General features: G+C 44.2%; 1 protein-coding gene and 1 non-coding gene across 6 annotated transcripts in view; one reads left to right on the top strand and one right to left on the bottom strand.

Moving 5' to 3' along the window:
• The window catches only part of Ncapg2 (non-SMC condensin II complex subunit G2), a 564,457-nt gene that overhangs the window by 55,076 nt on the left and 484,198 nt on the right, over nucleotides 1–25,183 (top strand). For 4 of the 5 annotated variants that reach the window (XM_075948072.1, XM_075948071.1, XM_075948075.1 and 1 more), the window contains one exon: nucleotides 2,177–4,316. In XM_075948072.1, coding sequence (XP_075804187.1) covers nucleotides 2,177–2,228 — 52 coding nt within the window. In that variant the 3' untranslated portion in view covers nucleotides 2,229–4,316. Of the gene's footprint in view, nucleotides 1–2,176; nucleotides 4,317–25,183 lie in introns of those variants that run through there. The other variant, XR_012907705.1, reaches the window with a different exon arrangement.
• On the bottom strand, nucleotides 15,805–15,912 carry LOC142835444 (U6 spliceosomal RNA). Its single transcript, XR_012907871.1, has one exon. It is a non-coding gene; the product is annotated as a U6 spliceosomal RNA (small nuclear RNA).

Below are 25,183 nucleotides of genomic sequence, written 5' to 3'. Positions count from 1 at the left end.
TGCTTTTATAGCCTGCTTAGGAGTGTTCCTGTTGTCAGCTCTGAGTGGACTTGTGTAGATAATTTAAAGCAATTCACTCACAAGTACTCCTACTTTTTAATAATTCTGACATTATTCTTCTGTCCTCATGTCTCATGTTCCTGGCATGTGGTGTTGCAGGGACGGAAGGACTATATATCCTCCCTGCTTATGCTCAAGAGCTGAGGTGTCACATTCTCTCTGGGTCTCTTGTTTAATGACATGTACATTTAGACCCAAGACTCACAAGTCTCTTTGTCTGAGGTTTTGCCACTTTCCTTGCCTTGTTGAGATCATTTGTCCTCTCTACTTTGTCCCTTTAATTGCCGTTATATGACGGCTAGTGTATTCCTGCTTTGCTCGGGGAACACAGTGAACTAGTTGTAGGTTCAGTGGTCTCTTTAGCATTGGAGCAGTTATGCCAGGGCTGTCTGTGAGGCAGACTGCCCTGTGCAGCCTGGCATCCGAGCATCTGAGCTGTTGAAGGCAATAGAGAAGGAAGGGGCCACACTGCTGTGAGGATAGCCTAACTCTTCTATCTCCCACTTAGCAGGCAGTGATACTTTTAATTGAGATGGGGGGTGGTAACATGCACTACTTTCCCTCCTGAGCTGGCATTGTGTCTCCCCTGGAGGACTGGAGTGGAGCAGGGGACTCTTGAGTCAGCAGTGCTAGACTGTTGAGGTGAGCCGCAGGAAGGTCCCAACTCCTAAAGAGCTGATATGGGTTGACACTTTTTCCACCTTTGAAGTTAAAGAGAGCTTTGGGCTACTTCTGGTATTCACAAGGCAGAGCAGGTACCCACTGCTCCTGTGTGATATCCTTGCACCCTCTGTTCTGACTCCGTGAGGTGTTTACCCGAGATAGGCTGATGACATGTGGGTTCCCTCTCGAGACAGCCAGAGCCTGGAACTCAGGGACATGGTGAATAAACAGGTAGATGGTAATGTGAGTCTTTGAAAAAAGTTACCTTGGTTGGGAAGAGCAGTTCAGGCAGATAGGTATTCCCCAGACACTTCAAAGGTGTCAACACTCACAGTATTTAGGAATTGAAGAAACCTTTAAAGCCAAAGAAAGAGGTGATTCCAAAGACTTCCTGACATGGGGTTCTGCAGGAGGTTTACTTAAATACACATGTGACTAGATAAAATACCTGAGTCTATGGCAAAGAAGAAAATATTAAATCTTTTCTAGGTTTTTGCTGCTACTACAGAGGCTGCTGGGGTTGTGATAGCCAATGCCGAAAAATAGGTTCCATTAGTAGTGACTGTCAGTGACAGCTGATGCGTGCTGGATACATTTGGTTAAAGAAATGTTTGAAGAGATTCTTGCTTATTTCTATCTGTTAATGTTACTTTCCAAAATCTAAAATGTCAATCTTCCCCTGTTAGACTCTAGACATGTGGTCAGTACACCAAGCAGGGGACACTGACCATCAGTTTTCTCACTTGCAGTGCTGGCCACAAGAGAATGGTCACAGAGTGTTTCTTTGTCTGCGGAACTTTTGGGAGTAGTTTGAGGATCATCTTGGGAGAGGACATTTGGGGGCAGACTGACTGAACATGTGACAGGGCCGAGCAGGAGTGTTAGCTGATAGGGAGAAACTTTCCAGATGGTGGATGTGTTTAAATCTGCAGTGTTGCTGCAGTGATTTATATTGGAGCGGTCCAGCCATGGCTCTTGTGTAGACACCGTGAAAGGAGGGGGGAGAGGCTGCTTCAGTGTTCCTACCACTAGGCCTGGGTATTTAGGCAGACCTGCCTCAGGAAAGTGGAGGTAGAAGGGATGGCCATAGTAGCAGAGTACAGTGGTATGGGTGGATGATTTTCTCATATGCAGTGAATGCTGTGTAAGACAAGCCACGTTGTGCTTCTGTGTACTTGATTTAATGAGGGAGTAGAGTTCAGAAAAGAGTAGTACTAATAAAAGTATTCTTTCTCCAGCTGGATGCCGCCAGGTGAGCCTATGTTCGGACACTGTTACCAGGGCCCCAGGATGTGGGCTCTGCCATAGGTGCTGAGGCTTGGCTGGGACTGTGTTCTGCTGTGTAGGTCAGAGGCTTATAGATCACAGGCTGTTTTCAAGTGTGTCTGCTTATATACCATTTCTTAACTGCTTGTTTGAGGGAACTGAATCTGTGTCTTTCTTCTTGTTTCAGGTTCTTGTACGAATCATCAATAAGAACTTTGGGAGAGTTTCTAAATTCATGACAAAACCACCATCTTTGGGTGTGTAGAAATAGACTCATGAAAGTGAAATGTGTGTATATCTTTCTTGCTTTTTCGTCTTTTGTCAGGCTAAGCCTGGAGTCCTGAGTTTGTAGTTACCCAAAGATGAAAGCCAGTAGAGCACTGTGCTCTACTCCACACGCTGTGCCTTTAATCAGCTGCCAGTCATGGAGAGTGGTAAAGATGTGTGGGAGAAAGACTGGCAAGCAGCTCGCACTCTTACCAGAAGCCCTGGCAGCTCGTATGGGAACTGTGGCCTTGGCCAGCTCTTGAGTTCGGTGGCCTATAACTTACCTACTATTTATTATTTGTTATAAATTTTCGCTGGAACAGATTTCTCTTTGAACTTTCAGCAGGGCTACCATTAGCCCACACAGAACCTTTGCTCAAATGCTGAAAAGAATCACTCTGCCAAGACATTTTACTTCACTGCCATCTGTTGTACAGTTGTAATAAATACACAAATATACAGCATTTGTATGAAGTGTCTGCTCCGTTGCACTCGTGAGGTGCCTAAGTTTTACATCTGAACCAGCAGTCCTACTCCATTAAAGGCCATTATCAGATCAGAGAAGACTTCTCGTTTGAGTGTTGCTGTGTACTATACGTAATCGGGGATAGAGCAGAAATAAGGTTCAAAAACGCCTGCGAATGTGGAAAATGAATTGAGGAAGGCCTGTGCCAGGAATGAGTTGCTACCTAGAAATGATTGTCATATCTTAAGACCACGGTAGAGTGTTGTTCAATGCTCAATTCGCCCTGCTTTTCCTCCGTATGTCTATGGCAGAGACACTGGTCTTTTCCTATATTGATGATTATAGAAGACTAAGCAGAGAACTCAAGAGTTAAATGCTTGTCCAAGGCCCATATAAATAATGGGTTAATAGCTGGGCAGTGGTTATGCACTCTCTGGCTATCTCATCTTTACCACCTGCTGAGGCCATCCACCATCACCAATGCAGTAATCCCAGAGCTCCCTATGCTGAGAGGTTGCCTGCAGAAACGGAAGGATCTCTTGAGTTTGGGGCCAGCCTGATCTACACAGTGAGTTCCAGGACAGCCAAGGCTATACAGAGAAACCCTGTTTCCAAACACAAGAACAACAACAAATAATGGGTTAATGATGTGAAAGAGAAGAAAGATCTGGTTTTAAATTGACGTTTGTATAATATGGCAACCACGAATAGGCAGTGACAACAGTTTTGTGTCATTCATTTAAAAATGCTAGCAAGTGGTCCCTCGAGCACATGTGAGAAGCAATGGCACCAACACTGTGGTAGAAGGATCCTCTACCTCAGGACAATACTAGGCTTCTATAGCCTCTGTCACCCCTCAACACACTTGCCTCAGCAAAGACTCTGGCAAACAGGGTTGAGTGGCCTGAACTCAGCATAGGGAGCTCAGGGATTACTGCATTGGTGATGGTGGATGGCCTCAGCAGGTGGTAAAGATGAGATAGCCAGATCAAGCTGAGAACTGTGACACCATACATTATTAGACTGTTGCAGAAATTGAACCAGTTTGCCTTCCAGTCAACTTGTGACAAATTCAGCAAGGATATGCATAAGTTGGCAAACTAACTAAACTTATGTTTTAATGATAAAGCACAAGTGTGGTGTGCTGCTGGGAGACGACCTGCAGAGTAAGAAGACTTTGCATCATGACATAGCATGGCTTTCAACTTACTGATGACTAGGAATAGAAACCAGTGTTAAACCATGTCCTAAACATCTGTGAGAAATGTGGCACTTTTGACAACATGACCAGATCATCATCGAGTGAGAGATTCTCCAGGAAGTTGGCTTTGAGATTACTGAGACAGGAACTACCACAAGAAGACAGCCTTATCTGAATGGAATGCAGACACACAAAGACCACAGACAACTGAACAAGTTATAATATTTTTACACTTGCCAGTGGCCAAATAAATGAGAAGCCATTGATGATACCCCACCACACTGCTTAAGACTTTTCCTCTCCTTGTTTTTGTTTGTCCTCCTTTTATTCCTCTTCAGGTTTTAATACTTTCAAGGACTTTTTAAAATAATAAAAAACATGGCATTTAACTGAGCTGAAGAAGTTGGTTACTAGTTTCTTTCTTTTTTTTTTAGTATATCAACTATAACATAACCTTAAAAATGGGGTTATATATATATATATCCCTAAATAAACCTTATGCAGATGTTTTCTCGTGCGCATATGAAAAAACACATTAAAAAAACAAGCAAAAAAAGTAGGTGGACTTGCTGCAGAGTAATTTTATTTAGTGTCAACTAATACAAGTTGTTAAACTTGTGGCCACTAAGCATTTGATAATCTAAGAAAATCTCTAGGCACTTTGAAACACAATTTAGTTAATGCTGTTGCTTATCTGTTGGAGAACATCCCAGATTTGAGTACGTTCTGTGCCTGTAATAGTTAGATTAAAGATTTGGAATAAATGAAATTTTCAGCATTCCTTCTATTCTTGGAAAGATAGAAATGAAGTGTTAATACAAATATCACTGTGACTTCCTGCTTAGAGGTCTGCTTCATGCCACGTGATTTTCAGGCTCTCATTTTCAGCTTGTATTTTCCTCAGATTGTCCCATTGCTAATGCATGAAGAAATCACCAATGGCTCAAGAAATCTTTGCATTACACTTTAAAGTAGCATAGAGGGTATATTTTTTTCTCTCACTGAACTTTTAAGGGAAATTTGATTCATCCTTTATGTGTTCCAGTCAATTTACTGTTATTAAATGGCTTAGCAGTTAAGAACACTTGTTCTTTCAGAAGGCCTGAGTTTGCTTTTTTGAACTCGCAGTGGGTAGCTCTTAGCCACATGTAACTCCAGTTCCAGGGTATTCTGGAACTACACATACATGGTATACAGACACATGCTTTAAAAAACAAGTATATAGGAATAAAAAATATATTTTAATATTGCTTTTAACATCTGAAGAAACTGTGGTGTTTTATTTTACCAGGAAAAGTTTCTTTGTAGGAACAAGGTTAATGGAAACCTAGACACAGGCTTCCCACTGTGTCCAACAGCAAGAATCCAGTCATCCATGTAGACCCAGGCATTGTGCCACTTGCCCCTCAGATACTGCATGGTGAGAAATGTAGAATCCAGGAGACCTGGATACTATCTATGTTCCCAAGACTGCTTTCACACTAATTGCAAAATTTGGTATTCCTCTCAGTTACTTCACATCCTCCAAATTACATTGCCATGGTTATGCTGGCATATGCTTGCTGCTGCTAGATATGGGGTGACTGCCTGTGGCTTTGATTATACTTCCCAATGCATACTGCTGACTGGGTGTATACTGCATCCTGCTGGGTGTGGAGCAGTGACCGCTCAATTATACTGCCCAATGCATGCTGCTGGTTATGTGCTGGCTACTCTAGATTTGGCTTACATTACCTGGCACACTTTTCTGGGTGTGGGTAGTGACTCCAGTGCCTTGGCTTTATACTGCCTGATGTTTGCTGTTGCACACCTCACCATTCTCGAATCTTTGCTGGAGAAATGGCTACTCTGACATCTGATCTGTTTTTTTGTACACAATGACACTTTATGTCTTGGCTAAGTTATCTTACTTCTTCACAGACCAGTGTGGGTCTGTCTCACCATTACTCCTAGAGTATCTTTGCTCTGGGAGTTTCTGAAATTGTTAGTCTCTGACTCCTTTCCAATTCTGGAACCCAATCTTGCTGCTCCCAGGCTCCCACCTCCCAGAACTACATGACTCTGGTCTCTTTCTGTCTCGTTAGTGACTCCATGTGAGTATCTGCCCATCTTTATTAAACTGTAAGGACAGACACTGAGATAGATGATCCTGTACAGGTCTAGACAGACAGGTGGTTGGATGACAGTTCAAATAGGCTTCATTAGCGGTAAGGACTGAGCCAAGCCCCTGAGATAGTTGGGCATTCTCTGTTGGTCCCTGGTGTGCAGGCTGGTGGGGTTGTTGCCATCCGTTACAGTGCTAAGTGTTAACCCCTTTCCTTTGGTGTGCGCAATCAGTTCTCAGGCCTAGCTTTCCTGGTGTGTCTAGTGCTCCCATGTGCTCATGTGCTCCCAGTCTACTTTAAGTGATATTTTTGGTAGCTTGATTGAGAATTGTCCCATAGGCTCATAGGTTTGAATATTTGATCCTGAGTTAGAACTGTTTGGAGGAGGTGTTTTACTGGGAGCAGGCTTTGAGGTTTAAAAGCCCAAGCCATTCCCAGTTATCCATTTCTGGCTCCTAGTTGTAGATCAAGATGTGAGCTCCCAGCTGTTTCTGCTAACATGGTTATTCTGTGACATCATGGATTCTAATCCCCTGAAACATAAGCCCAATTAAACACTTTGTTCCATAAGTTTCTGTGGTCATAGTGTTTTGTCAGAACAATAGAAAAGTAACTAAAGCAGGCTAGGTAAATTAATCAGTATGTGTCTTGCGGGTGGTATGATGCCAGATGGAAGGTGCTTTTTTTTTTATTGAAAAAAAAAAAAGAAATTCCTGCCTCCTCCCAGCCTCCCATTTCCCTCCCCCTCCTCCTACTCTTCTCCTCCTCCCCCCACTCCTCTCCCCCTCCCTCTCCAGTCCAAAGAGCAGTCAGGGTTCCCTGCCCTGTGAAAAGTCCAAGGTCCTCCACCCTCCATCCAGGTCTAGGAAGGTGAACATCCATACTGGCTATGCTCCCACAAAGCCAGAACATGAAGTAGGATCAAAACCCAGTGCCATTGTCCTTGGCTTCTCATCAGCCCTCATTGTTCGCCATGTTCAAAGAGTCTGGTTTTATCCCATGTTTTTTCAGTCACAGTTCAGCTGGCCTTGGTGAGCTCCCAGTAGATCAGCCCCACTGTCTCAGTGGGTGGGTGCACCCCTCGTGGTCCTGACTTCCTTGCTCATGTTCTCCCTCTTTCTGCTCCTCCTTGGGACATGGGGAGCTCAGTCTGATGCTCCAGTGTGGGTCTCTGTCTCTATCTCCATCCATCGCCAGATGAAGGTTCTATGGTGATATGCAAGATATTCATCAGTATGGCTATAGGATAGGGTCATTTCAGGTTCCCTATCCTCAGCTGCCCAACTGGGGACATCGCCCTGGGCACCTGGGAGCCCCTCTAGGTTCAAGTCTCTTGCCAACCCTAAGATGGCTCCCTTAATTAAGTTATGTGATTCCCTGCTCCTCTATCCAACCTTCCTTTCTCCCAATCATCCCATTTCCCCAAGTTCCCCCCAGATGGAAGGTGCTTATGTGCACATCCTGCTTCTGCATCTACTCTCAAGTTGGAGTCAAATGTTGCTTATAAATTGGAATAACAAAGGACAGACTAATCTGAAAAAATACTTTTTCACACGGCGTGGAATAACTTGGGGCAAGGCACACGGCCTAATCTCAGTAGTGCCCTTGCAGTCCTGTCAGAGGTCTGAGTGCTCGTGGTTGCTTGTTTGGCCCAGCTGGCTGCGCACGCCCACTTGTCTTGCAGTGATATGGCCGTTCCATGCCAGCCACTGAAGAGATCATGGAAAACAACTTCAGGTCCACTGTAGTTCTGGCCTTACAGCATATCTCAGCCTTGTTTTATTTTATTTTTTTAGTTTTTAGTATTTTGCTTCTGGCATACAGGCTTTGTCTTTTAATCACCAATTTGTGGTCATTGTTTTAAATTTCTGACTCTCCCTATAGTTATATTTGCATAGTGAATAAATCAGATTTTCAAAACCAGTATATTTTAAGAATATTCTCCAAGCTTTTTGCTTATTCTATTTAAAAAAAAAATAAGCAAATCTAGATTGTTCTAGAGTCCCCTGCCTTAAATAAGCGGAGCACACCAGACGCACTCCTTGCTTTAGCTTCAGCTGCTTGTGTCAGGGAAGTGCTTTCCAACAGAACGGAGTCCCTGTGTGTACCTTGCGGTCACCCCTGTGCTCTGGAGACTGTCAAGTATCCTAGCAGGAGGACTGTGGTGGGTTATGTCCTACACATTCCTCTCTGCGTCTTTGGTCTTGTAGTTGGTGGTTTCTGAAAGAATTCTTCCTCCCTCTTGTTTTCTTTTCCCTCCCTCCTTCATCCCTTCTCCTTTTCCCCTTCCCTTCCTGAGTAGTTCAGGCTGGCCTTGAACTTACAATACTGTCTCATCCTGAGTGCTGGGGTTCTAGGTAGGCAGTATGGCAAATGGATTTCTAGTGGTATTTAGTTGCTAACCCCCCCCACACACACACACACACCTCCCACTCCCGGCCTGGCATGTAGTTTTGTCTAACCATCAGCACCATGTGAGAATGTCTTTTCCCTCAACCTTGCCAACCCTATGGTATATTCTCGACATTTTGGAGATGAGTGAGAAATGGTGCATTATCTAGTTGTAATTTCTATTTTATGGGCCAGTTGGTGCATTTCTTGGACATTCTGGATGTCTTTCCTCAACTTCACTGCTGATTTCTGAGTAACTTGTGCTGCCACCTGTCCTGGACCAGGAAGAAGCTAGCTACCTCTCCATTCCCCTCTGCCAGATTTCAGTGTGGTGGCTTTCCTTGGGATGTTGAGATGTACAATTGTATTTTATGGTTTCCTTCTCTTAAAGTAGTTACTTTCTTTAAGTGGATTTATACCTTTAAAAAAGATGGCTTTATTCTTGTTTGCCTGGGCTTTGGGTACCAGAATAGTTCCTCATGCTACCCTGTCCTTTAGTCATTTGTGAGAAGCAGTCAGCCTGAGGGCACATTCAGAGGGAGAAGCACTCTGTGAAGGGCACAGCATTTCATCTGCTGACCTCCGTTCACTCAGGCGCTCTGCCCCTAATCACTACCTGTCAGTTCCAGAGTTCAGGTCTGGGAGACGAGTGGGGCTCCCTCTTACTGTTCTCTCACTTGGGTGTCAGATGAGAAAGCCTAGTCAGTGCTTAGTTGGGGTGCTTTATGCTGAGAGAGCTGCATTTTGTGGTACCCCAGAGAGGATTTCTGCAGCCCCCTTCATTCCCAGGAATGGTTCTCCACTGTCTTGCTTCTGTGTGTTCTGTCAGGAACCTTCCATGAGGCTCACAGAAGCACTGGCACTCGGAGTCAAAGGCTATGAGAAAGAACTTTCTGTTCAAGTTGTGAGGGTTACACGGAAAGGTTTTGTTACCATAACATAAGGAGGAACTGAACCCGAACTCGCTGACTTGACATTGCCCATTAGGATAATGTAGGGATGTTCTCATGTTACACATGCACATTTGCTTTTGGGATCCTGTGACATACTCCACACAAGCTATGGCTTTTCTATGTGGAAAGTACTTTTTGTAATGGGTTTAACTAACTCATTCCACAAGTGTTCTACCCAATGAGGACAGGTCAAAAGGTGAGTATACTCTGTGTCTGATTCTGATTTTAAGTGGCCCATGTCTGAAGGATGCACAGAGGTCAGATTCTGAAACTGAGATGTGACTATAATTGCGTGACTGACTGTGGGTTCATAACATTTTTGGCAACAGTAAATATCTAAAAGCACAGTGAGGAAAACGTAAAAGTGATCCCCACACTGAGTCCTGGGTGTTCCTGCCGTGGTTCTGAATATTCAGTATGTACACTTTCCATAACAAGTGCTGCTTGAAATATCTCGGCCCAGATTCAAGACTTGTAGGTCAGGAATTGCACTGTTTTTATATTACATACCCAGGTGGCTTTTCCTCTTTCTTTTTAGAGAAATATAATGGGTTAATTTAGGAAAACATAATATTTTCCTACCTTTAGTCCTCAGTGTATATTAGTATATTGAATTGTAGTGTGTTAGAATTTGTTTCTAAAAATAGCTATTTAATTGTGTATTCCCTGTAGGAACAGTACCAAGAGAATGAATATATATCAAAAAGAGATTCATTAGAATAGCTTACATGATATGGTCTGAGTAAACTAGTAGGGGCTGTCTTCACCCTGGAAGCCTGGTAAGTATTCAACTCTGGATGCCTCAGCAGTCCCAGTGTGTTGCTGGAGGATTCCTGGAGAGCTACTGGTCTTCAGTCCACATGGAAGGCTAAAGAATCTTGGTAGCAGTCGGACAGATGAACTCACAAGCAGGACAAGTAGGCAAGCAGACAACAGCACAGCAACTTTTCCATTGGATCTATTTATATTTGGGCTACTGCTGGAAGGTGCTGTCCACATTAGGGTAGGTCTCCCCGTGTTAATTTACCTAATCAAGAAAATTCCCCATGGCCTTGTGTGGAGGTAAATCTAATCTTGTTAGTTCCTGTGGTAGGAAGTGTGCGGTTGGTACAGACTGTTCATTGAAGGGCAGAGAATGAAAGTGGTTTTGGACTTACTGCCTGTAGACTTGAGAATTCAACATTCATGTAGTCATATCATATCTCTACATGCAGACATGTGGGTGGCAATCACTGCATACCTCCAACAGTGGAATGATGGCATTATTGTGCTGGCCCACAGTTTCTCAAAACAGGGCTAGACTGGTAGCTGTAGTATGTTACTGGGACCTACACATACAAAGAAGCTGCAAGAATACCTTCTTGGGGGTGGAACTGGAATTGGTTTTTCTTGAACCGTTCACTGGAGCTGAGGTGCTAATAATTCTTCAGGGGAGGAAACACCTCAACTTAGCTCCTGTGTTCAGACCTGAGTCTAAGCAAGACTGCTTGCCACCATCTTTCTGAAAACCAGCCATTCTTTGCATCTCAGCAAACCGAACACATATACGTGTGTGTGTATGTGTTCATATGTGGTAGGGTGGGACATATTGGTGTGTAGTGTGAATAGAGCCATGGAAGAGGGCGTTACCAGGTGGAGGCAGCAGAGTAGTCTTGCTGGCATACTGGTAGCCACAGGGTCCTCTGTAGTGAGCTGGAGGCGTCTGAGCAGAAAGACCAGCAAGGAGGGAAGAGGACAGCATGAAGAGTTTAAACAATTCACCAACCTGTGATTTGGAGGCTTTACAAAGCTGGGAGCTGCTGTAAGAGCCATATGTCAGGAGCATGAGAATGAAGGATTCAGAATAATATGATTTCGCTTATATGAAGTTTAAAACATGCAAAACTGACAACAGTGATATGGTTTGAATGTATCTCCCAAAAGTTTAAGGATTAGGAACATCCTCAGATTCTTATAGTGATGGTATTTGGAGGTGGGGCCTGTGGGAAGTAGGCAATATTAGGTGAGATTTTGAGGCTGAGGCATTGTAATGATAAAGTTACAAAAAGAAAGAAAGGGGCACATTTACTGGCACCATGTGACAGTACAACCTGAAACCCTCACATGGGAAGATGCTTCCATAGCTGTGAGCCAAGTGAACCTCAGTTCCTAGCCTCCTAGACTGCAGAAAGGAGGATGGGCTGAGGACATCCTGCGTGTGCATGTGATTATTCTGTGTTAGCAAACAAAAGGTAAACAAAATTAGCACACTTGTCAGGTAAGGAAGATGGAAGAGTATGTGGATCTCTTCCAAGGTAAACAGACAAATATTTATCTTAAAATGAAAATAGACCTCTAGATGGTCACTTTATCTTCTAATTGTTTTGTGTTCGGTATTTAAACAAAATATAGTCTCGGGTGTGAAGAACAGTCAGGATAAAATTTAAGGGTTTGTGTGTGTACGTGAGTGCGTACACATGTGCACGCAGGCTTATTGTTTGCAACAGGATCTCAGGCTGTATTCCAAGTTGGTCTTGAACTCATGCTAATCCTCCTGTCTCAGGCTCTCAGTTGCTGGGATTACAGGTATGAACTCCCATACTAGTTTGCAAAGACTGTTTCTAAGGTAACATTTGTCTCCCCCAAGCATCTTGAATATAATGTACAATGCCTGTCTAGGGAGATGGTTGGACACTCCACCCACACTGCTGCTCAGAAGATCACATGCCACAGCAACACATTCTGCTTTTTGATAAGTCTCTACCGAGTGGTCAGGCCCAGGCTCCCCTGTAGAAGGAGCTCTTAGACAAACTGTAGGACCAAGTGGTGGTGTGGATGAGCATCAGGTTGATGTAGTGATCTGCTGATGCTCAGGATGGAGGGGCAGCTAACAGGTCCTGCTCTCACAGTCATACAAAACGGGGCCTGCTTAGTCAAACCCATAAAAGAAAATCAAGACTAGAGAGTCAGAGGGCCTTAAAAGTTGAAATTGTTCCTAAAGATATAACAGTCTTTCCCTGCAGATACCTGCAGCATATTAGTGACCAAGAGGCCAGGTTCTCTCCAGGAAGGAAATGTATATGCATTCATATCAAGGATCTGGATGTCCCCTGTGTTTGATCCGTGAAAGGTTTGGTTCCATGGTGGAACTACTGGGAGGAATCTTTAACAGGTAGGACCTAATGAAGGGAGTGGGTTTTGGGGGATATGTCCTTGAAGGAGGCTATGGGACCTCGTCTCTTCCTCCTCTTTTTGCTTCCAGGCTTGGAAAGAACTGAGTGGTTTGCTCTGCCATAACACCCTCCAAAGCAACCTAGCCATCCAACCATGGACCCCCAAATCTGGAACCCCAAATAACCCTTTCCTTTGATTATCTCTGGAATTCGTTATTGTGACCGAAAGCAACACAAAGGACCTTCTACTCCCCTACTGAGATCCTCAAGCTCCTGCCTCCCACCCATCTGTTATCAGACGAGTGGCCTGGTTTTCGTCACTATAAATCAGTTCAGATTTTCCATTTATGGGCAGTGTGGCACATTCTCTTGGGGGCAGTGCCATTACCATGTGAGCTTGTTAGTAGTTCACAGCTTCCTTTTAGGACATGCTCTGAGCCATTGTCTGTTATCAGCCAGAGACCTGTACCTGGTGCCATGTCCTTAAGTGGTAAAGCCTGTGGTCTAGGAAAGACTGACTGGATGGACAGGCCCTACTTCTGAGATTCTCGGAGACCTAGGCATGTTGCTTGGCTGCACTCCTACCTCTGTTTTATTTTTGATGTTCTGACTTCAAAGGTAAATCTGATTTCATGTTTGATCGATGGTGCTGGCATTCATACTCGTCAGCTATTTTATTACTTTTCCCCCTTCGTCGTCAATATCAGGTTAATCCTTGTGGATCTCCTTTCTATCAGAATCAGCATACAGCAAAAGTTGCACAGGGATCAATCTAATATGTATGATTGTCATAGAGACTGCCAGCTCTCTTTGGCATTGTGAAAGTTAATGCCAACTTGATGGGACCTAGAATTGCCTTAGAGACAAATGTCTATGAGAAATTTTCTAGGTTAGTTAATGAAAGAAGGAAGACTCATTCCATATGTGGAATGTTTCAAAAGGAGAAAGTGAGCTGAACACTGCATTTCCTGTGTTCTGCTTTCTCACTATAGATACAATGTTCCTGGCTCTATCACTCTGCTGCCATGTCATCCCCACCATCTTGGATGTGGTTTGCATTTCCTTCGGGCCATCAGCTCACAAATAACAACAACCTAATCTCTGTACTTCCTCCAGTCTGCCTGGCGACTCTGCCTTTCTTCTTCCCAGAGTTCTCTTTCTGCTCAGAAGTCCCATTTATACCTCCTGCCTAGCTGCTGACTGTTCAGCTTTTTATTACACCAATCAGAGCAAACATCTTCACACAGCATACAAATATTTCACAACACTTAGATGGCCCCTTGAACTGTCAAACCAGATAAACCCTTCCTTACATTGCTTAGGTCAAGAGTTTCATCAAAGCAGTAAGAAAACTAATATGGTATGGCCACCTGTGTATCTTAAAAGCCCAACAGTTTCCAGCCTCTCTTTACTGAGACTCCAGCAGTCATCTGAAATTTCTAGGGCTATGAGATTTGAGGAACTACAATGTGTGAGAATACTTTCTCCATGCACCCTGGGGTGGCACCTTCCATGCCATTACCTTCTGCATACAAGTAGGAAATGAAAGCTGCCAGCTCAGAAGGGCAGAGGTAGCTGATGGTGCTTAGTCCTGGCTACAGAGCAGCAGCCAGCCTCAGGACACCAGTGCTACGTTTCTGTTGCACAAGAAAATCTAGAAAATAAATCCCTTGTTTGTTTAAACTGCTTCATTTGGGGGGTGTTTTATGAGGGCTTTTATATGAAACAGCCTTCATTTTCAAAGGTGGAGAAGCGCAGAGATCATTTCCAACAGCTTCATTAAGCTTCCTTTTCCTCCTTGTTTTTGTCACCATAATATTTTACAGCAAACTGCAGGCTTTGCCCAGTTTGCCCAACAAATCCTCCAAACGTGTTTCTAATCATTAAACTGGTTTAAATAAAATAAAACAATTACTACACTTACAATTTTTCCCAAGCACAGGGTAATCTCAGTACTCTGCAGACTGGGGTAGGAGGTCCACTAATCAGCCTAGGCTTATCTCAGAAAACTTTCTCCAGGCAACAAGATGTCTCAGCAGTTAAAGCTCTTGCCACAAAGCAGCGACAAACTACATTTGATCCCTGGGATGCACATAAAGATGGAAGTAGTGAAACACCTCCCGAAGCTGTCCTCTGACCTCCATGCATGCAGCACGGTACACATGCACCGCATACATGCCATACACGCAACACCAACAGCAACAAACCCTTACAATTAATAGTTAAAATTCTAAAACGTGAATTCTTTCTATGGCAGACCCGACTATGTGATGATATTACTAAACATTGTCATCTAGTTCTGTTCCAGTTTTTCTGTCTGAAAATGCATGTTCACAGTGGTTTGCTTAAATCTGGTTTCAAACTAATTAATTCATATGTTCTTTAACACTTTCAATATATAGCAAGTTCTTTTCTCTCTCCCACATGAATCTGAATTGAAGAGATTGGGTGACTTGAGGCATTTTGTACATTCGCCATGCATTTTAATTCATGTTTGTCTATCTCATCTCCTGCGGAAGGACAGAGGCTAGTTAAGACTCGTACTTCATTTTCCTGAGGAACATTCCCTATTGTGTTGTGGATATTACAGGTGCTTTAACTTTTTCTGTGAGTGATCAACAGTCTTAATAATTATTATGTACATTGTTTTTTAATAATGTTTTTATTAATTCTTTGAGAGTTTTATACAGTGTTTTCTGATCAGACCCTGACCTTCCAACCCCTCCCATATCCTTTCCCACCTCCCTACTCATCCAACTTTATGTTTGTTCTCTCTTTCCTCTCCTTTTAAAAAGTCCAATTTGTATAGACTGACCATTCCTGCTTGTGAGGCCTCTGGAGTGTGGTTGATAGACCAGGTATAGAAAACTAATTTCTCTTCTTTGAGCAGCAGTCAATATCTGATAGCTCCTCAGCTGGGAGAGGTGGACTTTGTGCCCACACTCCTCCTCTGGGCTGGGATTTGTTCGTCTTGATGAATCCATGCAGGTCTTGTGCATGTTGTCTAGTTGCTGTGAGTTCCTAAGTGCGTGTCTGCCCTGCTGTTTCTAGGAAACAGTACTTTCCTGAAGCATACACTACCTCTGACTCTTGCAACCTTTCTGGCCCCTCTTCTGCATGGACTCCTCATCCGTGGGGGAATGGGCATGACATGAGCACCCCGTTTAGGGCTAGGCATTCTAAAGTCTCATAGTCTGCATATTGACCATTGTGGGTCTTTGTGTTAATTGCCGTCTCTGCAAACAGAAGCTTTGTTAATAAGGGTTGAGCAATGTGCTGGTTTAAAATACAGAACCTTGCAGAGATTGCATGTCATCCTTGCTCAGGACCCATGTTAATCTTCTCTATTTTGTTCCAGTTTTAGTATATGTGCTGCCAAAGCAAGCACATCTACATTATTTTTATACTATGAGATAAGAAATGACAATTTTCTAGATCTTTCATTCTTTTGTATTGATCATGTGGACTTTTATTGTAAAGAAAAAAAATTCCTTCAAATATTCATGCAATGACCCAAATATCTGGTGGAGCAAGGTCAAGATAAATACTTTGATGCCTCCACTAATCAGCTTTTAAAAGGATGACTGGGTGCTAGCGTCCTTTAGTTATCAGGGCTGTCTTTTAGTATCATTATGAATAAATAAGTCTTTGTATTTTTTTCTGTCTTTTTAAAGACAGGGTTTCTCTGTGTATCCCTGGGTAGCCTCAAACTCACTCCATGGATGAGGCTTCCTCTGCCTCCCAAGTGCTGGAATTAAAGGTGTGCACCATCACTGCCCAGCATGTCTTTGTATTTCTGATGTATTTTATTATAGTGTGGCTATTATTTTTTTTGATACTCAAGTTTTTCCTTCTTTGACTTGTATGAGCTTCTTCAAGTTTTTTTGTATTTTTGTTTTGAGACAGAGTCTCACTTTTTTTTTTAAATTTATTTATTTATTAAGGATTTCTGCCTCCTCCCTGCAACCGCCTCCCATTTCCCTCCCCCTCCCCCAATCAAGTCACCCTCCCTCATCTGCTCTAAGAGCAATAAGGGTTCCCTGACCTGTGGGAAGCCCAAGGACCGCCCACCTCTATCCAGGTCTCCTAAGGTGAGCATCCAAACTGCCTAGGCTCCCCCAAAGCCAGTACGTGCAGTAGGATCAAAAACCCACTGCGATTGTTCTTGAGTTCTCAGTATTCCTCATTGTCCTCTATGTTCAGCTAGTCCGGATTTGTCCCATGCTTTTTCAGACCCAGGCCAGCTGGCCTTGGTGAGTTCCCGATAGAACATCCCCATTGTCTCAGTGTGTGGGTGCACCCCTCGCAGTCCTGAGTTCCTTGCTCGTGCTCCGTCTCCTTCTGCTCCTGATTTGGACCTTGAGATTTCTGTCCCGTGCTCCTCTGTCTCTGTCTCCTTTCATCGCCTGATGAAGGTTAATATTCATGAGGATGCCTATGTGTTTGTCTTTGGGTTCACCTTCTTACTTAGCTTCTCTAGGAACATGCATTATAAGCCCAATGTCCTTTATTTATGGCTAGAAACCAAATATGAGTCAGTACATCCCATGTTCCTCTTTTTGGGTCTGGCTTACCTCACTCAGGATAGTGTTTTCTATTTCCATCCATTTGTATGCAAAATTCAAGAAGTCCTTGTTTTTTACTGCTGAGTAATACTCTAATATGTATATATTCCATACTTTCTTCATCCATTCTTCCGTTGAAGGGCATCTAGGTTGTTTCCAGGTTCTGGCTATTACAAACAATGCTGCCATGAACATAGTTGAGCATATACTTTTGTTGTATGATAGGGCCTCTCTTGGGTATATTCCCAAGAGTGGTATTGCTGGATCCAGGGGTAGGTTGATTCTGAATTTCCTGAGAAACCGAAACACTGCTTTCCAGAGTGGTTGCACAAGTTTGCATTCCCACCAGCAATGGGTGAGTGTCCCCCTTTCTCCACAACCTCTCCAGCAAAGGCTATCATTGGTGTTTTTTATTTTAGCCATTCTGACAGGTGTAAGATGGTATCTTAAAGTTGTCTTGATTTGCATTTCCCTGATCGCTAGGGAAGTTGAGCATGACCTTAAGTGTCTTTTGGCCATTTGAAGTTCTTCTGTTGAGAATTCTCTGTTCAGCTCAGTGCCCCATTTTATAATTGGATTGATTAGCCTTTTACGGTCTAGTTTCTTGATTTCTTTATATATTTTGGAGATCAGACCTTTGTCAGTTGCGGGGTTGGTGAAAATCTTCTCCCAGTAAGTGGGTTGCCTTTTTGTCTTAGTGACAGTGTCCTTTGCTTTACAGAAGCTTCTCAGCCTCAGGAGGTCCCATTTATTCAATGATGCCCTTAGTGTCTGTGCTGCTGGGGTTATACGTAGGAAGTGGTCTCCTGTGCCCATGTGTTGTAGAGTACTTCCCACTTTCTCTTCTATTAGGTTCAGTGTGTTCGAACTGATATTGAGGTCTTTAATCCATTTGGACTTGAGTTTTGTGCATGGTGATAGATATGGATCTATTTTCATTCTTTTACAGATTGACATCCAGTTTTGCCAGCACAATTTGTTGAAAATGCTGTCTTTTTTCCATTGTATACTTTTAGCTCCTTTATCGAAAATCAGGTGCTCATAGGTTTGTGGGTTAAAGTCAGGGTCTTCTATTCGATTCCATTGGTCGACTTCTCTGTTTTTATGCCAATACCAGGCTGTTTTCACAGAGTCTCACTTTTGATCCCCCTGCCCCTGCCAGTGAGTGTTGAGGTTGCAAATGTGTACCATCATGCTTGTGCAAGCCACAATTTGCTTCTCTGGCTCTTTATGTGACCCTCCCCCAGTCTCCTGACAATGTTACCATGACTGGATTCTGTGCAATGGCCATTGAGATGTTCTTCAGTAGGGAAAACTAAATCCATACCCTTGTTTAATATTTTGTTAGTGGTAAAGGTTGTAGATTTCCAGAGACTTCTTATCTCTTAAACTGGAACTGCTACTATCAATCTCATACTGGCAAAGATCACATGGGAGGTGTTGAAATGTATCCACAAGATCCCCACTAATAACGCACAGATTCGCCATGTGAGTGTGTGTTCCTGGGTGCTGGCATAGCACACAGGGAGGTTAATGCTGTAAAGCAGGGCAGCATAGATGATACTCAAACTGGGATTTCTATTTCATCCTTCGAGTCACTTGATTCTCTGATGTCCCACAGTGGAGATCTACAGTTCAAACGTCTCTGATGATGAACATCCTTTGTAACATGGTTTAGGACTTAGGCTTGCTTCCCTGGAGACCAGGCTCTGCTCCACTGTCAAAGATGCAAATCTCTCCAAAGAACTCAGTGGTTTAATTAATTAAGGCTTTCAGGGTCCTTTATAATTCTCAGACCGAAAGGTGAGTTGTAAATGAGGCCTTCCCAAATTGCAAACGAAAACAGAAAGCTTCCCTAGAGAAACGTCAGTGAACTGAACGCAGCCCAAGGAGGTGGGGGCTGGCACACCTGGGCACATTCAGGCTGTAGGCTGATAGTTCTCAACCTACAAAACATAGCCAGAGCCTGGAGGATATCATAATCCCAGGCAGGCCAGATCCCTGACTCAGCATGCAGAACACCCAGTGTTCAGGATGTGGTCATTCCCAGGTATTGGTTCTTCATTGATTCATCAGGCCCTCAGTGAGGATTTTATAGAAACCTTTATGCCATGTGTTGGGAGTGTGGCGAGTCAGATTGGTGGGCGTTTGTTTTCAGGTTCTCTGTCCCTTAAGCCTTCCCTTTCGGAAGACGTTGAGCATATGAACTTCTTGTGACACCAGGTATTTCAACATCCATCCCTGGAGTGCCAGTCAGTTGGTATCCTGTCTGGGTTGGCTGCTCAGTGCTCTGATGAATGTTGAGTACTGTCTGAGGAACTGGCTCTCAGAGGGTTTGGGTGTTAATAGATAGGGTCTTTTTGTTTCCCAGGCTGGTCTTGAACTGGTGGGCTCAAGTGATCCTCTTGCCTCAGCAGGCAGGAGTCTGGACAGATTCTGCCATTTCTTGGCTAAGGGACCTGAAAATATGGTTAAGACTCAGCTGAGCTTGGGTGTACAAAATTGGTTCTAGATGTTTCATACTATGAATCACAGATAGACTGTTATTTACTAGTAATGATACAGCGGCTGCCAGATTCCTCCTCAATAATTGACTTTGAAAGAAGACCAGCAACTGCAGGCCTTATTAGAAGGCAACTGGTTCCTAGAGGCCAGGAAAAGATGCAACCAGGGACACAACCTGAACCTTGGACACCAAGGACTAGGTCTTGGTGTTATACCTACATGAACACCCCAGCCACACCCTGCCTGGCTCTGTCTGCTCACATTTGCATTCCATGGAGATGGTCTGTTTGAATTGCTTTAGGGTGCAAGCCTTGCTCATGACCACATGATGGACAGAGGTTCAGGGGAGAAGTCCTAAAGGAAAATCACAGTTTACTTGGCCGTACAATGGGGAAGGTCTGTAGATAATGCCATCACGAACACTTTTGTCTCTAAATTGTCATTACTACCCCATCACTTCTACCATCACCACTCTGTTATCTTCACTATCTAGCCACTGTCATAACAGTCCCCTTGCCCCACCACTTCTTTTTCCACTGCTGCCATTATTATCACCACTATCACTGTTGCCTTCAGCATTGCAACTGTCACCATCAACACCACCACTATTACACACCTTCTTCACTACCCACCACTACGTTATACCCTAACCATGCCAATAGTATCTACCACCTTACCACTGTTGTCACCAACCCCTGTCATCATCACCATTATTAGCACACCTCCATCTCTTCCATCACAATCATACCAGCATATCAAACATTAGAATCTCTACCAAACCAGTCTAACCGTCACCACTATGATATTCTCCACCAACACCACACCACCAAGGGAAACAATCCAGACTGCTAGGAATTTTGTTTCTTACTGTCTCCTAATTAGCAAAATACTGTTAGCACAGTATGTAACATACTAAGCCCAATTCATCAGAGGTTCAGGGCCTGGAGCGATACTGGGAGTGTGTGTGACTTCCTTCTACTCCTCTGGAGTCAGTGACATTTGTTACTCTCTTGGGGCAGGCAAACTCTGTGGAAATCACCTCACAGAGTGGGTGGCATCTACAGGCAACATAGCTTCGCTAAGCTTCAGCAGGGGTCAGAATGACTTGCACAGCCTGAATTCCGACTGTACCCTCCAGAGGACAGCCATCTTTGCCACTCAGCTAGCAGTGTGGGCTGTTTAAATGGTGAAGAAAGCAATGAAGAGTGAGGATCAGACAGTTGGAGCTATTTCAGTTAGTAACTCAAATTGCGTCATTGTTGAACAGAAGTACTGTGTCATTTAGTAAGAACTGAAAAATTTGTCTAAAGGATCAGTATTCAGTCTGTTGCATCATGTTTCCTCCAGGCATTTTTCTTCACAAACAGGGAGTATCCAGAAGCTAACTGACCACTTACTCTAAAAGCTTACTGTCTTAGTTAAGGATTCTATTGCTGTGAAGAGACACCATGACCATGCCAACTCTTTTTCTTTTTTTAAACTTATATTTTAAAAACAATCTTTTCTCATTTTACATGTCAATTCCAGTTCCCTTTCCATCTCCACCTCCTGATTCCCCCACCTTCCACCCACCCTACCCCCATCCACTCCTCAGAGAGGGTAAGGCTTCCCATGGGGAGTCAACAAGTCTGACACATCACTTTGAGGCAAGACCAAGGCCCTCCCGCCTATATCTAGGCTGAGTAAGGTATCCCTCCAAAGAGAATGTGCTCCAAAAAGCCAATTCAAGTACTAGGGGTAAATCCTGGTCCCACTGCCAGGGGCCCCACAGACTGCCCCAGCCATACAACTGTCACTTACATTAAGAGGGTCTAGTTTGGGCCTATGCAAGTTCCCCCACTAACCCAGGAGTCAGCGAGCTCCCACGAGCTCAGGTCAGCTGTTTCTGTGGGTATCCCCATCATGGTCTTGACCCCTTTGCTATTATTACTGCTTCTCCCTCTCTTAGACTGAACTCTGGGAGCTCAGTCCAGTGCTAGCAGCGAATCTCTGCATCTGCTTCCATCAGTTGCTGGATGAAGTTTCTAAGATGATAATTAAAGTAGTCATCAATATAATTGCAGGGGAAGGTCAGTTCAGGCCATGCCAACTCTTTTAAAGGAAAATATTGAATTGAGGTGGTGGCTTACGGTTCAGAGGTTCAGTCCATAGCAGGGAGCATGGCAGTATGCAGGTAGATATGGTACTGGTTACATCTTTATCAGAAGGCAACAGAAAATGGTTTGTGACACTGGACAGTATCTTGAACATCAGACACCCCAAAGTCCACCCCCATAGTGACACATGTTCTCCAACAAGGTTGTGCTTACGCCAACAAAGCCACACCTCCTAATAGTGCCACTCCCTATGAGTTTATAGGGGCCAATTACATCCAAACTACCTCTCTTGTGTTTGTCCTTTGTAGAGCTGTTTCAACAGTCATTGGTGCTTGAAGACACCAACCCCTGGTCTTCTATCTGGAGAAGGATATCATGGCACCTGGTGCTGTGTGACAGGTGTAAGTTACATGCTGTGGGTGGAGCCCTTCTGCATCCAGGGCCTTCACACATCTCATCATCCCTCTGTAATTAAAACATAGGCCTTGCACCTTTATGCTTGATCCCATAGCCTGAATCAGGACCTACCTCCTGGAACAGGGAGATAAGGATGCTGTTCTGTGAGTTGACAGAGCTGTTTTTGGTACCTGGTTTCTCTCTGCTCTTTGTTATATATGATATGGTGATATAAATCATGTGATGTGGAGCCTCTTGCCACCCCTAAAAGGTTATAAAAGTTAGGTCCTTCCTTTGTTCTGTTGTGGGGTTTGGACTGAGAGTCTGCCCCCCCATGATCCCAAGGGAAATTGATCTTGAATTTGGTTAGGAATAGAAGGCTTCTGAGGGCTCCTCTAGAGGCCTCTCTCTCTTTCCTACTCTTAATGAAGGTTCTCTCCAGGACTTAAAGGGTAGTCTCTCCTTTCCTGTAATGTCCCACTATGTTTGTTTCTGTCTAGTGCTCTCCCTCCCATCTTGAGGCCCAATTATGGTTTTGAGCCTCTTTCTTTATAAAAAACAAACAAATAAAAAACAACAACAAAGAAAGCAAACCGTCATTCCTGAACAGAATTTGTTTATCAGCTTTCTTCTGTAGACTGACCACGATAGCCTTCTTTAGCTTCTTTATATCACAACGCAACGTGTGCATGTGTGCATGTGTGTGTGCATATATGTGCGTTGCTCATAGAGGACAGGAGCACCAGATTCACACAGAGCTAGAATTATAGGCAATTGTGAGCCTCCATGGGAACTGAATTCAGATCTACAAGAATAGTATGCACTTTCAACCACTGAGCCATTTCTTCAGTTGTGTCATTTTTTTTAAAACAGAAAACCAGAAGCGTAGCAACCCCATTTTGAATGATTCCTAGTCCTTGTTAAACATCATCATAATCCTGGTCAACTCTGATGTAACCCAGAGTGCTGACACATGCAGTAACATCGTTAGAGTGACCAAGCGTTTGCACTGTTAGAAGCCTGAATGTGTGCACAACCTAAACCAAGTGTAGTTCCAGGCTAGTAGTAACTTATTCTCTATGCTTGCTTGCCTCACATCTGGGGATTATCCCATTTCTGCCTCTCACCTTTCTGTAGAAGCAGCGTTACAGACTGGTGCCACTGTGCCTACCTTCACATGGGTCCCACACTTGCATGGTGCTTTATCTATGAGCATCTCAGCAGCACTGTGCTTCTGTTGTTGTTGATAATCTATGCAGCCCCTCCTGTGCCAATGGTGTTTTCACTTTCCCTCTTGGATGCTTTCTTCTACCTTTATGTTGACACAGAGCTTTGAAGTTCAGGGCCCTGGCAGTGAGTGAGATAGGACCTTGCTCAGGAAACTCTTAGGCAGCAAGTCAAATAACCTCAACCTGTTGAACAACAAACAAGGCTAGATGAGGAGAGAGATACCACAGCCCAAAACAAACAGTGCTCCAGGATGTAGGCACAGGCTGCTCTGGTGAGCGCCTCTGGGTCTTCCTGGTGCCCTACTTAGCTGCCTGTGGTTGTGACAGATGCTGTAGGCTCCACAAGTCCCTGAGGCCCTCCCTGTAGGTGTGATCAGATCTGACTTTTGGAGGAACTGACCCTTCTACATGCAGGTGTAGTGACTCTTACTTGAGTGCTATACTGCTCAGCTGTTCCTCTGTGCTGAGTAACTTCAAACTGCATTAGGACAAGCTTGTAAAACCTGCCGAGAACTCACTGAGCAATGGAACGTTCTGGGCCTCAGTGTCTGAATACTGCTGTTCTGTCATGAAGGGCCTATGTAGCCTTTCTTTTCCTGATGTTCATGAGATGCCTATTAGGATCTCAGAGGACATATCTGCCCACCTAGGCTGTCAGGTAGTACTCTATCGTCCTTCATCCTCTTGCATCTGAATTCACTTGTTTTGGCTTGTGGATACTCTAGTTAGGTTGAGTCATGACACCGACAGCAGTTCTTAAAATCTGAAAGAGACTCAGTCTCATTGATCTCGAGGGACTTGTACCATCTAGGGGTAGAGTGAACGTTCTAACTGCTAATGAGCAGTCTAGGCTACTGAAAATGGCAAGTGGGGCCAAGTGTTCATTAGACTCGCCATTCTTCCTAACCAAACAGACTTTTGCAGGACCACAGGCCACAGCTGGTCTGGCTTTATAGAGGACAGTGTCTTCTGGCGTGGGTGCTTTCTCTCCCAAGGAGTCCCCAAGGTCTTTTGGAATAAAGGTGACTTCTCACTTCCCCAATTGAGGCACAAGGTGTGAAGGAGAGGCTGAAACAAAACGTAGCTGATTATTGAGACCCAGAGACAAGGTGAGTCAGGATGGGGCCCAACAGCTGTCAGAAGTAGGTGATCTCAGAACTGTCAGGCCCAACACCTAGTTTTGTTAGTTGTAGATAGGTTAGACTGAAATATAACTCCCTCGCTGCCACCCCAAACCCCAGTCAGACAATATAGAAGCTATTTTTGTCCAAGGGCCATTGTGGCAAGGGACCCTTGAGAGAGGAATGGAAGTGGGAAGGTGGGCCAGGCAGGGGAGCAAACAGATGTGGGTGGCCAGGGCTCCTTGCAGTGCCACAAGGACACGAACTGGGAGGAGACTCTCCTTATGGAAGAAGTGAGGGAGGTAGTGGCCTGTGCCCTACATGCAAGCATGCACACTTTGAGACGGTCACACTCAAATCCACTCATATGCACAGCCTCCCATAGTCTTCTGATGGGCAGGGGGCCCCATGGAATCCCATCTTTGTTTTGGGTCTTTGGGAAAGTGGTCCGAGAATCTGCACTGGGTCCCTCAGCACTGGCAGTGATGGGCAAGATTCCACTGGCCATTCCAGCGATGGGCTGAACTGCTAGCATGGAATGACCCCAGACAAACATGTCTGAAATTTTGACCTGACCACAGTACAGGGTACACACCACGGTCATCCTGACTCCACTTGTGCTGTTTGAGGACCTCCACCTAGACCTTCCATCCCATCAGCCTCCACTTTAGGCTTCTTTTCTGTGTGAACTTAGTTTTCTGTTGCCAAGACCAAACTCTGCCTACCTTCAGATGCAGCTCCTAGTGG

The sequence above is a fragment of the Microtus pennsylvanicus genome, chromosome 14, assembly GCF_037038515.1.
Source record: "Microtus pennsylvanicus isolate mMicPen1 chromosome 14, mMicPen1.hap1, whole genome shotgun sequence".
In the NCBI taxonomy this organism is placed as follows: Eukaryota; Metazoa; Chordata; class Mammalia; order Rodentia; family Cricetidae; genus Microtus; species Microtus pennsylvanicus.
The sequence above is the reverse complement of the archived record's forward strand: the minus strand, read 5'-3'. Positions and strand labels throughout refer to the sequence as shown.